The sequence below is a fragment of the Phoxinus phoxinus genome (assembly GCF_949152265.1).
Source record: "Phoxinus phoxinus genome assembly, chromosome: 14".
In the NCBI taxonomy this organism is placed as follows: domain Eukaryota; kingdom Metazoa; phylum Chordata; class Actinopteri; order Cypriniformes; family Leuciscidae; genus Phoxinus; species Phoxinus phoxinus.
This window is the reverse complement of record NC_136889.1, coordinates 13,695,422-13,708,761: the sequence shown is the minus strand read 5'-3', so window position 1 is coordinate 13,708,761 and position 13,340 is coordinate 13,695,422. Positions and strand designations below refer to the sequence as shown.

The following is a 13,340-nucleotide window of genomic DNA, read 5'->3' as shown; positions in this document are numbered from 1 at the left end:
GGTATATAAATACTAATATATATATAGACCCCTTTTGAAGTTTTGTAAGGGACGTGTACCGCAACAAGCTTTAATCCTACTTATACTAATTGTCCCATATCTGGGATGTAAAATATCCATCAAAAAAAAAAAAAAAAACTACACAGTTTCCAAGTTCATTCAAAAAATTAATTCATTTGTCTTTATTATGAAAAAGAGATCATAGTGTTTGTCACATATGCAAAATGTGAATTTGTTGCTTTCAATGTATTCCGCAGGTAAATGGCCAATATTAAGAGATTGTAGATTATTGGAACAATATATTTGCATATAAATGTTGAATAAATAAAACACAAAGGGTTTCTACATGTCCCACCAAGAATTGCAGACATACTGATATTGTACAGTATGGTCGTACAATCATTTATTTATATTTTTGTTAACGGTTACACATTGCGCAACAAAACAAAGTCTGCAGCCACAACTTAATGAAAAAGGTAAAACTATTCGAATCATGTATTTAACTCTACAGAGTTGTCAATTATATATATATATACACATAATGTATATGTACATATATTTTACTAAACAGATGTTGGGCTGGGAACCACCGCTGCCCGGTTGATCGCAACAGACTGACAAAAACAATCTGTGGGGACAGAAACCTACACATGCAAATATCAACAGTAAAATAATCAACAAGTAAGAATAAAGTAAGAAAAGAAAAGGACAGAAAAACAAAACGTCATTGAATTTTGACCACAGACCAGCCCTGCAGTAGGAATGCAGTGAGATAAATACACACATTATTCTTAGAAACCTGCAACACAGAGGATTTAAAATCGTTGAGTGAAAATGAAATCCATCCTTTCTTGATGTGGGGTTGGTTAAAAGCAGCCCCTGACAGACGGCAGGGGTGAAGGGGACTGACCGTTACCAAATCTCATCAGTTATAGTTTGTGAAAAGCCAGGGAGGGGAGAGAAGGGAAGGGGGCAGCAGATTTTTGAATGTTTTTGGTAGTGCGGCTACATACAGTACAACTTGGGTAACTTTAATTGTTGCCTGTTTCACACTCTCTTTTATTCTTTCTATTCTCCATATTCACTCTTTGCTCCATAACAAATGATCTATTCCCCTTTCTTTCTCCTATTGTGGGGGCTCTTGCTCCAAGATCCATGGGCCGAGGTGAGGGGGGGGTCGAGGTTGAGGAGGTCTCAGCAGCAGCCTCCAGATGCAGGCTTCACCGGAGTGCTCTGGATCTTCACGTTAGACTTCTCAGAACCTCCAGCTGTGGCACCGGGGCCCATTCTCTTCTTGATCTCAGCAGCCATTGTCATGAAGGCCTGCTCCACATTGGTAGCATTCTTAGCGCTAGTTTCCAAGAAAGGAATGCTAAGGGAATCAGCAAATTCCTAGAGATAAACCAAGCAGTTATTTCTGTTAGAACACTGGAAAAGTGAACAACTGCAAGTCTTATGTGCATATAGGCTCTGCTCCAAAACCTAGTGAGCTGCCTATGTAGGCTGAAATTTAGGGCACACTCCCGACCATCATTGTACAGCATCATTAGCCAACTATGGTACTTGTACTGAGAGGAAACACCGTCGGGAAGCAAGCGGAAAAAAACCCCTGCATTATGTCATGATTTAGGAAGGTACTACTCTCAGAAAACAAACAAAGATAATTTGAGATGTTTAACTACTATTTGAGCTTTGGGATTGCTAGACGAGGTCTTAACTAATTTTTGTGAAAACCTCAAAATTCAACCAAAAATTCGGGTCGCATATGGTACTAGCACTTTTTTTTTTTGGGTGCCAGCCCGAACCCCGCCCACAACATTTTTTGGTCGGGAAGTTCGGTCTGGACTCGATCCGTTGAGGAGAAATTATGCTCGGCTCCCAGAAGGCAGAGCCAATCAAATTGCCAGGGCGGGCTTTAATCGATGATGGACAGATGATCTGCGGTTACGTAATCACCACGTCATCAAAGAGCGGTTGGGTTGAATTGGTTTTCAACAAAGATGACTGCAGCTGGAGAATTGAGATGTTTAGATTCCGCTATCGTGTCTGTTATAAAAGAAATCGTCAGCTGTAATTTAAAAAGACGAACAGAGAACCGCAATCAAGGCATTTGTCGATCAGATTGATTCGGCAAAAGTTTAATTTATCAGCTGGCTCCGATGGTCGCTAAGAAGATGGGACGCAATGAAAACCAATGGAAGGGATGGGCTCACGATCTCTTTTCTCTGAAGCCTCAGATGAACACGCTTCTTCAGCCTGGTCTCTTTCGTCGTCTTTCCATTTGATAAAATCAGTCGTCGCGTTGCAACCGTGTTATAAAGTTAAGATAGGGCCGACAAATGCGAGAAGATTTATTTGCTTTATTGTCGAGATCTAATCCTAAACGGAAAACTTGTTCGTATATACATACACCATTTGTATTTCTCTCAAAAATGCTATTCGTTCTTGTAAGTACTCCGCAAATTCTTAAATTATTTTTGCAACAGCAAAGATCGTTTACACTCATTAATTTACTTCTGCTTCCAGCGTGCGTGCAGTTGAGCTCTATTGACAACTATGCGTTGCTCAACATACGTCACTTACTGCGTTGCTCTGATTAGTTGTAGGTCTATTCAATTGAGTGCAGAGTTTTTTTTCCCTTGGTTCGGTTAAGACACGCCTCATAATCAAAGCCCTATGGAGCAGTATCAGACTCACATTCTGCCTAGAATATTAGTATGACGAAGTCAGGCTACACAAAATCCTTACTTGTCTCACAATTTCTGAAACCTGACACTCAAACACCATAACCACAGACCAAATCTGCAAAACCGTACACCAATTCTTGGCCTTCGACTCAGTTTTCAATTTCATAAAACACTTTTTGCAAACCACAACGCACAATTCTCTATGTAACACAAAAATCTAACAGGAAGTATCTTGATATCCTTTTTCAAACACAACCTATCAAAATGCCGCACTAATTAATCAGTGCGTCACACTAACTCCTAACATGTGCAAACACTCATTGCTTTACTTAACACCAACCAATCATGGCTTTAGAATAGGCCTATAAATAGGCCAAAGGTCAAGTTATAGGTTTTTCGGACTGTAAAAAAATAAACATAAAAAAGAAGTTTGGTTTTAATCTTGCTTTCGTGTTTACCGTGAATTTTTCAACATCTTTCTGCAAATTACTTCCAATCTTGTACAGAAATGTACATAAAAGCTCATGAAAGAAGAGCTTTTGGTTTTGAATAACTGCGTATGTGATATATCCAAAATATAATATTATGGCAAAGGTGTTTGCAAGCGCAAGACAAATGTTTCTTTTTTTAGATGCGTTTGTGATATTTTGAAAGCAGGGCTTCATTTTGGAAGAGATGAGAGGCATTTTGCATTTTGTGTGTGCAATTCTTGGATTTGTGTGTAAAGTTTTGAGAAAAAAAAGAGGCATGTATTTGAAAATGTGTCTAAGCAGCTGAAAAAAATAATAATAATCGTTAGTGGGATTTTTTTTCCATAAAAATGTAATATTTCATATGCATGTTAGTGGTGTAGTTGAGGAATTTTGCTGTAAAGTACTTCATATCCCCCAAAACACAGCATAAATGTATAGAGAAGTAAATTTTTAAAAAATCTATATGCTCTATATATATATATTACTAAGAGTGTAAACGGGGAATAAGGAGAATAGTACCGGTAATAATATGAGTGCATTCTATGTATTTTTATGCTTATTACATCATCACGTTGTTAGCGTAGCAAGACGAGAAGAATTAAGTCTATTGAAATCAGGAGTCTCCTATGCACCGCGTTGTTGCCCAAGTATACCATTCCAAATTAGTCAATTACGAGTTCTCGTTTTAGTTAGAAGGCAGATGGCTATGAAGGGGGTAGACAGCCAGGTAGCTCACTAGGATTGGAACAGAGTCGTAATAATATTGGAATAAATGGAGTAATATGGAAAATAGCAATATTACCTTTGCCGTTGTGTAGTCCACCACTTTTTTTGTTGTTAAGTCACACTTGTTACCAACCAATAACTTGTTAACATTTTCACTGGCATAGCGGTCAATCTCCTGTAGCCACTGTTTAACATTATTGAAGGACTCCTGAGAACAATGAAAAAAAAAAAACATTAAAACAAATACAGTGGAGCAGAAGTAAAAACAGTTTTGTTTCAAGACATTTCCACAGGTGTTTAAAGTAAAATTAGCACACTTGCTTAAGGTTTGGACGAGCTCACCTGATCTGTAACATCATAGACTACAATAATGCCATGTGCTCCTCTGTAGTAGCTGGATGTGATTGTGCGAAACCTCTCCTGCCCTGCTGTATCCCACTGTAAGGAAGAAGGAATCACATGACACCAGAATCAAACACAAAAATAGGCTCTCAAAATATTATTTTAGCCATAGTAGCATTGACACATTTCACAAATTGATTTAATTCTCTTAACTAATGCTGTAAACTATATAGAGAACCCAGTTGGTGCATTACAATATTAAAGGTTAAAATGAACAAAAACTATTACGGTAAGTTCATTTGCCACTTTTTATTTATTTATTTAGATATAATCATAAAGATTAACAAAAAATGTGAAGTTGTATACAAACATTTAAATACAATGTATTCAAACATACACAAAACAATTTAAAATTCTTAATGATACAATGTTTTCTACTCTAATTTATTGCGGAAATATACAAATTTAAGCTTGTTTTCCTGACAGACTCATTCAAACAGACATTAAATTAACAGGCTAAGTACAAATATAATGGATATGTAATCGAGTGCATACATTTAACATTTTCAAGAGCTATAGCTATTTGTCTATAGCTTGTGTTATGTTGCTGTTACAAGATATTTTACTTTATGCGGTTAAAACACTGAGCAGTTACATGGGGACATCACATCATTTCAGTAGGTTGTAATATTTCTTTCATGCGTATTTGTTCATATTTTGTTGTATAACTAGTAGTTAAGAGGAAGATATGATCAGTTCGTGTGCACTCAAGTCTGCTGCTTGAAATGAGGCGCTACAGCGATCTGTCACGTCATATTAAAGTGTGTAAAATTACATTTGTTTGAATTTCATGATAAAATTGCCAGAAATTCATAGCTAAGACTTTGTTTCTTTTCAAAAGTAACAAAGCACAAAGTTATTGCTATTATATATTGTGTAGTGAAGCTTTCTTCATGCATTAACAGAAAACAGAATAGAATAAAAGATACATTCTTGCGATTTAAGAATTGATATTGGTTAATCGAAATGAGATAGGCTAAAATTGAGCAATCAATATCGTCAACCCAGCCCTATTTATAGTTAGCAGAGAAAAGCCCCTCTTGTGCATAATTTACATTACATGATCAAGGGAAATGAGATTCTGAGATTATGTGACCACTTTAAACATGGCATAACCCTTCTCTCTCTGATGTTGTCCCAAAATTATTTAAGTGATACCATCTAAAGTAACACCAAGCGTTCACCATTCTTCAATCACATGTTTAAATATTCAGCTCATGTCATCTTATTCAAAACCATTAATTTCATTACAGGATATAAAAGAACTTACGATTTGAAGTTTGATGGTCTTTCCGTCTAATTCTATAGTTCTTATTTTAAAGTCCACACCAATAGTGCTAATGTAGCTTTCTGTGTATGTGTCATCCTGAAAAAAAAAGTCAAATAACGGGTGAATTAAATGTTTCAGTAGTCAAATCTCTTTTATTCAGGTCAATTTAATTCACTATAAATGTGATATAACATTCTCTTATTAATATTATATAAATTCATTATATAAATTCAATCATTTTTATTATTAAACCTTATTATTATTAAACCAGAAATACTGATGAAGATTCAAGCAAAAATGACAGAAGAAATGCCTCCATGAGGACAAGACTAGGGAAACGTATAGTCTACTTACTGCAAATCGGAGAAGGAGGCAAGACTTTCCAACACCAGAGTCACCAATCAAGAGCAGCTTGAATAAATAGTCACTGCAAGAGAAATAGCAACAAAACTTTTAGACCATCAATATTTCACAGTGCATTTGTCTGAAATATACACGGTTTTCTATGTCAATAATATTTGTAAAAATATAATTTATTCTTGTGACGGCAAAGCTGAATTTTCAGCATCATTCCTTCAGGCTTCAGTGTCACATGATCCTTCAGAAATCATTCTAATATGCTGATTTTCTGCTAAAAAACTAACAAAAGCATTTTACAATCAATGTTGAAAACAGTTGTTGTGCTGCTTAATACTTTTGGAAACCTTGATACTTTTTCATGATAATTCGATGAATATAGGCTAAAGGTCAAAAGAACAGCATTTATTTTGATATCGAAATCTTTTGTAACATTATAAATGTCTTTTGTGTCACTTGAATAAAAGTAAAGTCTCACTGAACCCAAACATTTAAACAGTAGTGTAACCATTATACTGATGAAAACAGTATGGCGTACATCTCAAAAGACACATACATGAAACCAACTGTTGCTTTCTTTCACTGTATATTTCACATGTTTATTTTCTAGGCATACATAAGCAATGAGCTCATTAAAATCCCCCCCGCAACATGTGAAATAGGTCAGACCTTTCATTATTGTTGACAACTGATATAATGCAGTGAATCAGTCACTGGACCACTTTTGCATGCAAAAAATAAAATGTTTGTTTAACAGAGACAATGTGCTTGAGGACCTCTGAGGTCGGGAAACTTGAGTAAGCTGATTAAGCATTCCACAGAGAGGGATTTTTGCCCGTTGTGCTAAATCCTCTGGCCCTATTCAACATGGCCTAGTAAGAAAAGTCCATAGGAAGGAAATTCAGCGGGTCGGCCCAGTCAAGACCAGCTCATCGACGACTCAGCAGAACAGTCCGATGTTTTCCTCTCTATCCTGCCACTGAATTCAAGTCATGCTCTCCTTGTTAGGTTCACTGCAACAAACGATCCTGTGTAGGGAGCCACTACGCAAAAAACTGCATGTAAAGACCCTCTGTTTATACACTGACTGTGAACTGCAATACTTTCTGATTTCTATCAAACAGAATAAGTAGGTGTAGAAAAAGTTCCTTTACAGTTAATTATGGACACAAAATATTATGACAACAATAACAAACTTTTTTTTCACCAACTATGAGAGACCGTATTAGGAAAGACAAAGAGGTGTGCATTTTAAAAGTGTATCATGCAGATCTAAAATTCTGCATTAAGTCATACAATTGAGATGAATGTTAAAAACTGAATAAATAATATGCATGAAGTCCTACTTGCTAACTATCTTTATTTAATCACAATTCATGTAATCTTAGGAAGCCACAATAAAGTCTGTAAACACTTTAGTATTGAATCTTCAATATGATTTGTGAAGAACTGAAAGAGAAACTACTAATGAGTGTTACCCACTAAACAAGCACTATTGTAATACATAGGCTATTAACTATGACAGAACATATTTCACCCATGTAAAATTCATGCAACAGCTGATATGAAGTCTGTTACTTCAACTTCGTTGCTTAACACTCACACTAGTGATAGTTGTAATAGACCGTGTTGCTTGTCATTTGGCATGTGACCTACACATGACTACCTTGCAAAAGGAAGGGCTGGGCACTTCAGTTCCTTGAGACATACTTCACATCAGCACATTCAGACATTTGGACATGAGTATAGAAACCTCACAATTCAGTGCCAATGAACACAGGAAACATAGAATCAATGACAAAACACCTTTTAAGATTATCTAAACAAGTACCAATAAGGAAATAAAGATAGCACGAATCAGACTGGTGTTGTGGAAATTTGTCTATTAAATCTTACTAAACAATATTTTATTTCGAAGAACCAGATATAGAAACCCTGACTTTTATGTTTTACTTTAGTGTCAAAGTGTACAGTAATTATAAGTTACACCTGTGATTAATTTCTTTTTGTTGAACAACAAGGCACGTGATTGCATTTCTGTGTAACTGTTAGGAACTTTATGTGATAAAATAGCATGAATAAAAAGACAATAAACTACATCCAGACTACTTTAAAAGCTGTATTAACAAAACTCGACAGACTCTGATAACTCGTTAGTAATTTACAAGTCCACCTTCCTGACATTGTATAGCCAATATAGCTATTTAAATCAAAGCCCTCTTTCTGATCAAATTGGAGATCAGCAACAGGTTACTAAAAATGCTAACAATATTAAAACCTTTACCGGCTCGTCAAGATGTTTAAAAAGTAAATGAAATGCCACCTGAGACGTTAGCTTACATCAGCCTTTATATTAATTCCTACTAATGCCTGACAGCTAAAATCTGCTTTAACGGGTGGAAATTAAAATATTACAATACAAGAAGTGGTAAAGGTGCGGTATGACTAACTAATGAGTTCTACTTGTCATTCATGGAACGCGGATGGATATTTAACTTGGCTGAGCTCCGCTATACAACAGCCGTTTAATTACAAAAGTTTTTACTTATTTAGAGAAAGCGATGTGTTCAAAATGATTGTTTTGAAAATCACGAAGCTTTCCGGTTTTGACCGGTGAAGTATATCAAATACCGTGATATTCTTTACTGGTAAGATTGATCACACAGCCAGTCATTATTGCTGCTGCCTGTCAAAAGTAGCTACAGGTAAAATATGAGCACAGTAACGACAAACAAGCCGTGTAAAAATTCATTCACTTACTATTCGGGATTCATCGTGGACTGGACAGTGTGAAAACGGTTGTCTTCTAACAAAACAACTCCGCGGCGTGAAGAGACTAGAAACAATAACCTTTCTCCCGATTAAAAAGTAACTAGCTGGCTAGCTGCAGCCGCAAAGTCTAGTCGGTTGAAACCCAAAATGGCTGACTCTTCAACCAGGAAATAGGAACTCCTTAAAGAGATTGCGCAGGCTATTTCGTCATCAGAACATGTGCGGAAGTTGTAGTTCACTTTAGATAACACCTGGCCCATGCTAAAGGAAGATGTCCATATAAAGGACTACACTACCCACATCTATTTATTAAACCTTCAGGATGAGTTTAAAGTGACTTGAATCGTTCATGCAGGACTGGCGAAATCCTGCCCCCTATCATGAGGGGTAGAAAATTACGTCATTTGTGAAACGTGGCATTGGCTAATGTGAGTGTGTGTCACTGATCAATACACGTCAAAAAGATAGTGAACCAAACCACGTCAAAAACATAGTGAACCAAACCACTAACTCTTTATTGATTATGAAGAATAATGAACAAAGTGTTTTTTCATAGAACGCTTAGAAAATTTGAACAAATGTTTAAAGTAATGAGGTTTTATGATCACCCACATTTGAGTAGAAATTAAACGTTTAGGGATTTTGGTTGGTTAATAAGCTCCTCCACTGAATCCAGCCCTTGGTTCCAGAATGTGTATGGAAATTCCACTGAAGATGCAGCTCCGACCTCTCCCTGGGAGAAATCCATAAGTACAGGAATCACATTGTGGATGATAAAATATAGAAACGGCGTACAAACAATATTTAATAATACTATTTATATTGAGTAAAGGAACAGTGGACCATATAAAAAGGTGTTTACCTTCATATTCAAAGAAATAAGCCCAATTTCAAAGCATTTATCGTCACCTATTCTCCTCTGTATGTCGGCAAGCACAGCATGACAGGCTTCATTAGGAGATGAGCCCTTGGTAGCAGACAACAACAGATGTGGGAAATGTGAGCCAGATCTAATTTACTGAAGTACAAACAGGTTGCTAATGGTTTAATTCGATTTTCATTGACCGTTTTCACTTCACACCACCACTATAGGTCACGACACAACCATTCAGGACACCCCGATGCTCCTAGTATTCAACTTGAAATGTACTACTGAAGACAAATTACACCTTGGCCATTGGATACATTGACATAATCCTATGTATAACTACCTAAATAAATACACGACTGTTTACCAAGGTGATAATTTAATTTATACCAAAACAGAATTACATACTTGTTTCATCAGCTGCACAACATGAAAGCTTGGGCAGTAGCACATGATTTTGTCTCCATCTCCTGTAGCTGTAGATAGAGAGAATATATATATTTTAAAAGTACATACACTGAGGACAAATGTACTGGAACACCTGACTATAACACCAACAGGGACTGTAATGACATAACAGTCAAAATACATGACATTAATATGGAGTTGGTCCCCCCATTGCAGCTATATCAGCTTCCACTCTTCTGGAAAGGATGTGACGTCAGGCACTGATATCGGATGCAAAGGCCTGGCTCACAATCTCCGTTCCATTTCATCCCAAAGGTGTTCGTTGGGGTTGAGGTCAACTCATCCAACTATGTCTTTATGGATCTTGTGCACTGGGGCACATTCATGCTGGAATAGAAAAGGGCCTTCCCTTGGGCCTACTTGGTGATGTGAGGCTTGCATCCAGCTGCTCGTGCATGGAAACCCATTCCATGAAGCTCCCGTCACACAGTTTTTGTCCTGATATTAATGCCAAGTATGGAATCAGCAGAGAGCTATGTGACTTTACATAGTCTTCCGCTTTGTCGGTGAGTTGCTGCTGTTCCTAAACACTTCTACTTTCCAATAATACTACTTACAGTAGACCGTGGAATATCTAGCAGGGAAGAAATTTCACATACTGACTAATTGCAGAGGTGGCCTCCTATCATAGTAACACGCTTGAAAAGTAGTTAAACACGAGCTTGTCAGAACAACTCACTTTTCACAAATGTTTGTAAATGCAGACTTCATGGCTAGGTGCTTGATTTTATGCATCTGTGGCAATTGGTCTGATTGAAACACCTAAATTAAATAATTAAGACAAATACTTTTGTCCATATGTATTTCAGAAGTAAAGTCCCAAAAATATCTATACTGTATGGTAAAGTGTTACATCTAATCCAGTCTAATAAAGAAACAATACATTTGAGGAACAAGCTCAGGCTGCAATTAAAAAAAGCCAAAAGCAGAAAAAAAACCCTACCTGCTGCAGCCCCCACCTGAAAATACAGATAATAGCTGTCATACTAAAATAGAATAACACTGAAACTTGTCATACTTTAAAAAAATTATATAATTTGATAGTAAATAAATAAGCTATGAGTTTAATGATAAAAATTGTAAATATGGTAAATGGTAAAAATGGTAAAAAAGCCCTGCAGTTTGCACATCTTACTGTATGGTCAGCATATAGACCACAGCCTGGAAGCGGAGAATCCCCCACCCTCCCTGGTGATTTGAAGGGAGCACCTGATGTAGAAACTCCTGCACAATATTTGTAAATTTAGGAACATACAAATGATAGTTTGTACAAAAATACCTGGCAAATATCACATTTGCATAATTTGACTCATATTGATACTGTGTCATGCATAATTATGAAATATGAACCCAAATGTAACTACTACATCAAAAAATATTTTTTATAGAAATAAAGATAACAGGAAGTGTAAACATTTTCAACCTTACCTACTGTTATGTTTCCACTTAGATCAAGAGCAATAAGACCTATGAGAAAGTAAACCAATTTAAGCTGGAATCTGTGCGAAATGCACTGCTTGACTACCATAGAGCTGTCACAAAAGTTCATTATAAACCCAACCAGTGAGATTAATATTCTCAATTATACTATTGCAATTAGATTTACTGTAATATTCATAATTATATGCTTTTAAATTTCATAATCATAAAATTTAAACAACATTTATAATAAACAAAATCTTAGTTTCATTTTATTACATTAGGCCATACCCAGTTCAGAAATATTTAGTCATAGTAGATGTTTCCCTGCCAAGTGAGTTAACCAACCCCACCACAACCTGGTTGAGTCGTCAGACTTAAAAAATGGGTTAGCCCCAAATATGATTCACTCATCGAGAAAGATTTCAGGTTAAATTAATCTCTTACCTATTGTATCATGCCCACCACTAACAGGTTGATTTTTTTCAAGGAATTCCTTTTGGAGTACATATAAAAAAATAAAACAGAAAAATGTCATTAAACGTGTATTCTCTCTAGGGATTTAAATAATAAGTAACCATGTGTGTGAATACCCGGTAAGCAGTAGCTGTATGGTGAGAGAGCATATTGTCATTGGCTTCAGATGTAAAACCTAGATCCTGAGCAAATGCTTCTGCTCCATCTCCAACAAGCAAGCTGTGAGGACTCTTCTCCATTACTTTGCGAGCTACACGACATGGCTGTGCAATACTAGGATTAAAACAAAAGTATACAAAATGGTTCTGGGCCAGGCATTATAGAAAAAACAAATTTCCTGTTTTCTCTCTCCAATCAGTGCATTGCAAATGAAAGGATTGTACCAAAGGGCAATTTTGTTGCAATTATGTAAGAGATTCTAATGGAGAAAATACTCAAAAGACTTTTATTTTACCCTCGCAGTGCAGCCACTGCCCCAAATCTCCCTGGCACACCTTCCATAATTGCAGCATCACATTCAACCACTCCCTTGAAATTTGGATATCCTCCTCTGCCAACAATGTACCGTCCCGTGTCTGCATCATCTTCAACCTCTGAGAGAATAAATCTTTATCAGAAAAGCATATATGCCTATGTCTGGTTATTATTTATAAAAGAAAGATGCCATAATATAGAAAACTATTAACTTCATATGTATGGCATATTTAGTCATTCTTCTTAAACAGTTTCAATACATCCATTAAATAAACAAAGTCTGCTAACATTTACAACAAATGATTGGGATTAATGTGAAAAATGGGAATAAATTCTCTAATAATTACTGAATCTCTAGTAAACATAGTTACAAAAACAATTGTTGAAGGTTCAATCAGATCCCTCATTATTAACAGTACCTGTATTTAATAATAAATAATAATAAAAAAGTTAAAGTATTTGATTGATGAAGAGCACAACAGCTGTCTATTTACCTGCCATTACTGTTTCTACAACATCTGTAGCATTTTGTCCAGCTAGCAGCATACATCTCATTTTCTCCACTGCAGGACGAGAGAAAGACCATGTCCCCACAGCTGCCATTTGACTTAAGTGCATTAAAATATGTATGTATTTATCTACGGGAAACATTCATTTCCTTCTTTAGTGAAACTAAAAATGTAAACTCGAGGGTTGTTAAAACACCGTTTCAAAATAAAAGTCAGGGCGTTAGTTGAAAGTGACAGTAGCCATGGGAGAGAGAGAGAAAAATAAACACGTATTATAGAATCATTAATATTACTGTGGAAGTTGCATATACATAAATATTAAGTGGTCTAGCTTTCCAATTTTGGTTTAATTTCATACATGATTAAAAAATACCAGTATTTTGATTCAATGTATGAGCAAAACGTCTATTATTATTAATATTATTATGAGAAATATAA

General features: G+C 36.0%; 2 protein-coding genes across 4 annotated transcripts; both read right to left on the bottom strand.

Annotated features, from left to right (window-relative positions):
- Window positions 1-169: 169 nt before the first annotated feature.
- On the bottom strand, window positions 170-9,067 carry rab1ab (RAB1A, member RAS oncogene family b). The gene is made up of 6 exons (XM_079636035.1): window positions 8,676-9,067; window positions 5,913-5,985; window positions 5,559-5,654; window positions 4,229-4,324; window positions 3,963-4,094; window positions 170-1,392 (listed from the first exon to the last, which is right to left on the bottom strand). The coding sequence occupies exons 1-6, from the start codon at window positions 8,687-8,689 to the stop codon at window positions 1,195-1,197; spliced, it is 609 nt and encodes a 202-aa protein (XP_079492161.1). The 5' UTR covers window positions 8,690-9,067; the 3' UTR covers window positions 170-1,194.
- Window positions 9,068-9,142: 75 nt separating this feature from the next.
- Window positions 9,143-13,109, bottom strand: LOC307010831 (N(4)-(Beta-N-acetylglucosaminyl)-L-asparaginase). 3 transcript variants are annotated; one of them, XM_079635873.1, is made up of 10 exons: window positions 12,888-13,109; window positions 12,374-12,512; window positions 12,036-12,192; window positions 11,890-11,938; window positions 11,452-11,490; window positions 11,159-11,247; window positions 10,967-10,982; window positions 9,964-10,031; window positions 9,550-9,654; window positions 9,168-9,420 (listed from the first exon to the last, which is right to left on the bottom strand). In XM_079635873.1, exons 1-10 carry the CDS (start codon window positions 13,042-13,044, stop codon window positions 9,313-9,315), a joined length of 927 nt encoding a protein of 308 aa, XP_079491999.1. In that variant the 5' UTR covers window positions 13,045-13,109; the 3' UTR covers window positions 9,168-9,312. The 3 variants fall into 3 exon arrangements, 2 of the variants coding, with proteins under 2 accessions (XP_079492000.1, XP_079491999.1); XM_079635874.1 differs by lacking the exon at window positions 10,967-10,982 and having other exon boundaries at window positions 9,143-9,420; window positions 11,152-11,247; XR_013800281.1 differs by lacking the exons at window positions 9,168-9,420; window positions 9,550-9,654; window positions 9,964-10,031 and adding an exon at window positions 10,160-10,597 and having other exon boundaries at window positions 10,703-10,982.
- Window positions 13,110-13,340: the final 231 nt, after the last annotated feature.

Coding starts and splice junctions, on each gene's coding strand:
- LOC307010831 (XM_079635873.1), bottom strand. CDS start 13,044: ATGTTTCCCGTAGATAAATACATACATATTTTAATGCACTTAAGTCAA. Junction 12,513..12,887: donor TGTAGAAACAGTAATGGCAG/GTAAATAGACAG, acceptor TTATTCTCTCAG/AGGTTGAAGATGATGCAGAC. Junction 9,421..9,549: donor TTATTTCTTTGAATATGAAG/GTAAACACCTTT, acceptor GATTTCTCCCAG/GGAGAGGTCGGAGCTGCATC.
- rab1ab (XM_079636035.1), bottom strand. Junction 4,095..4,228: donor TCTATGATGTTACAGATCAG/GTGAGCTCGTCC, acceptor CATTGTTCTCAG/GAGTCCTTCAATAATGTTAA. Junction 1,393..3,962: donor TGGACTACACAACGGCAAAG/GTAATATTGCTA, acceptor GTTTATCTCTAG/GAATTTGCTGATTCCCTTAG.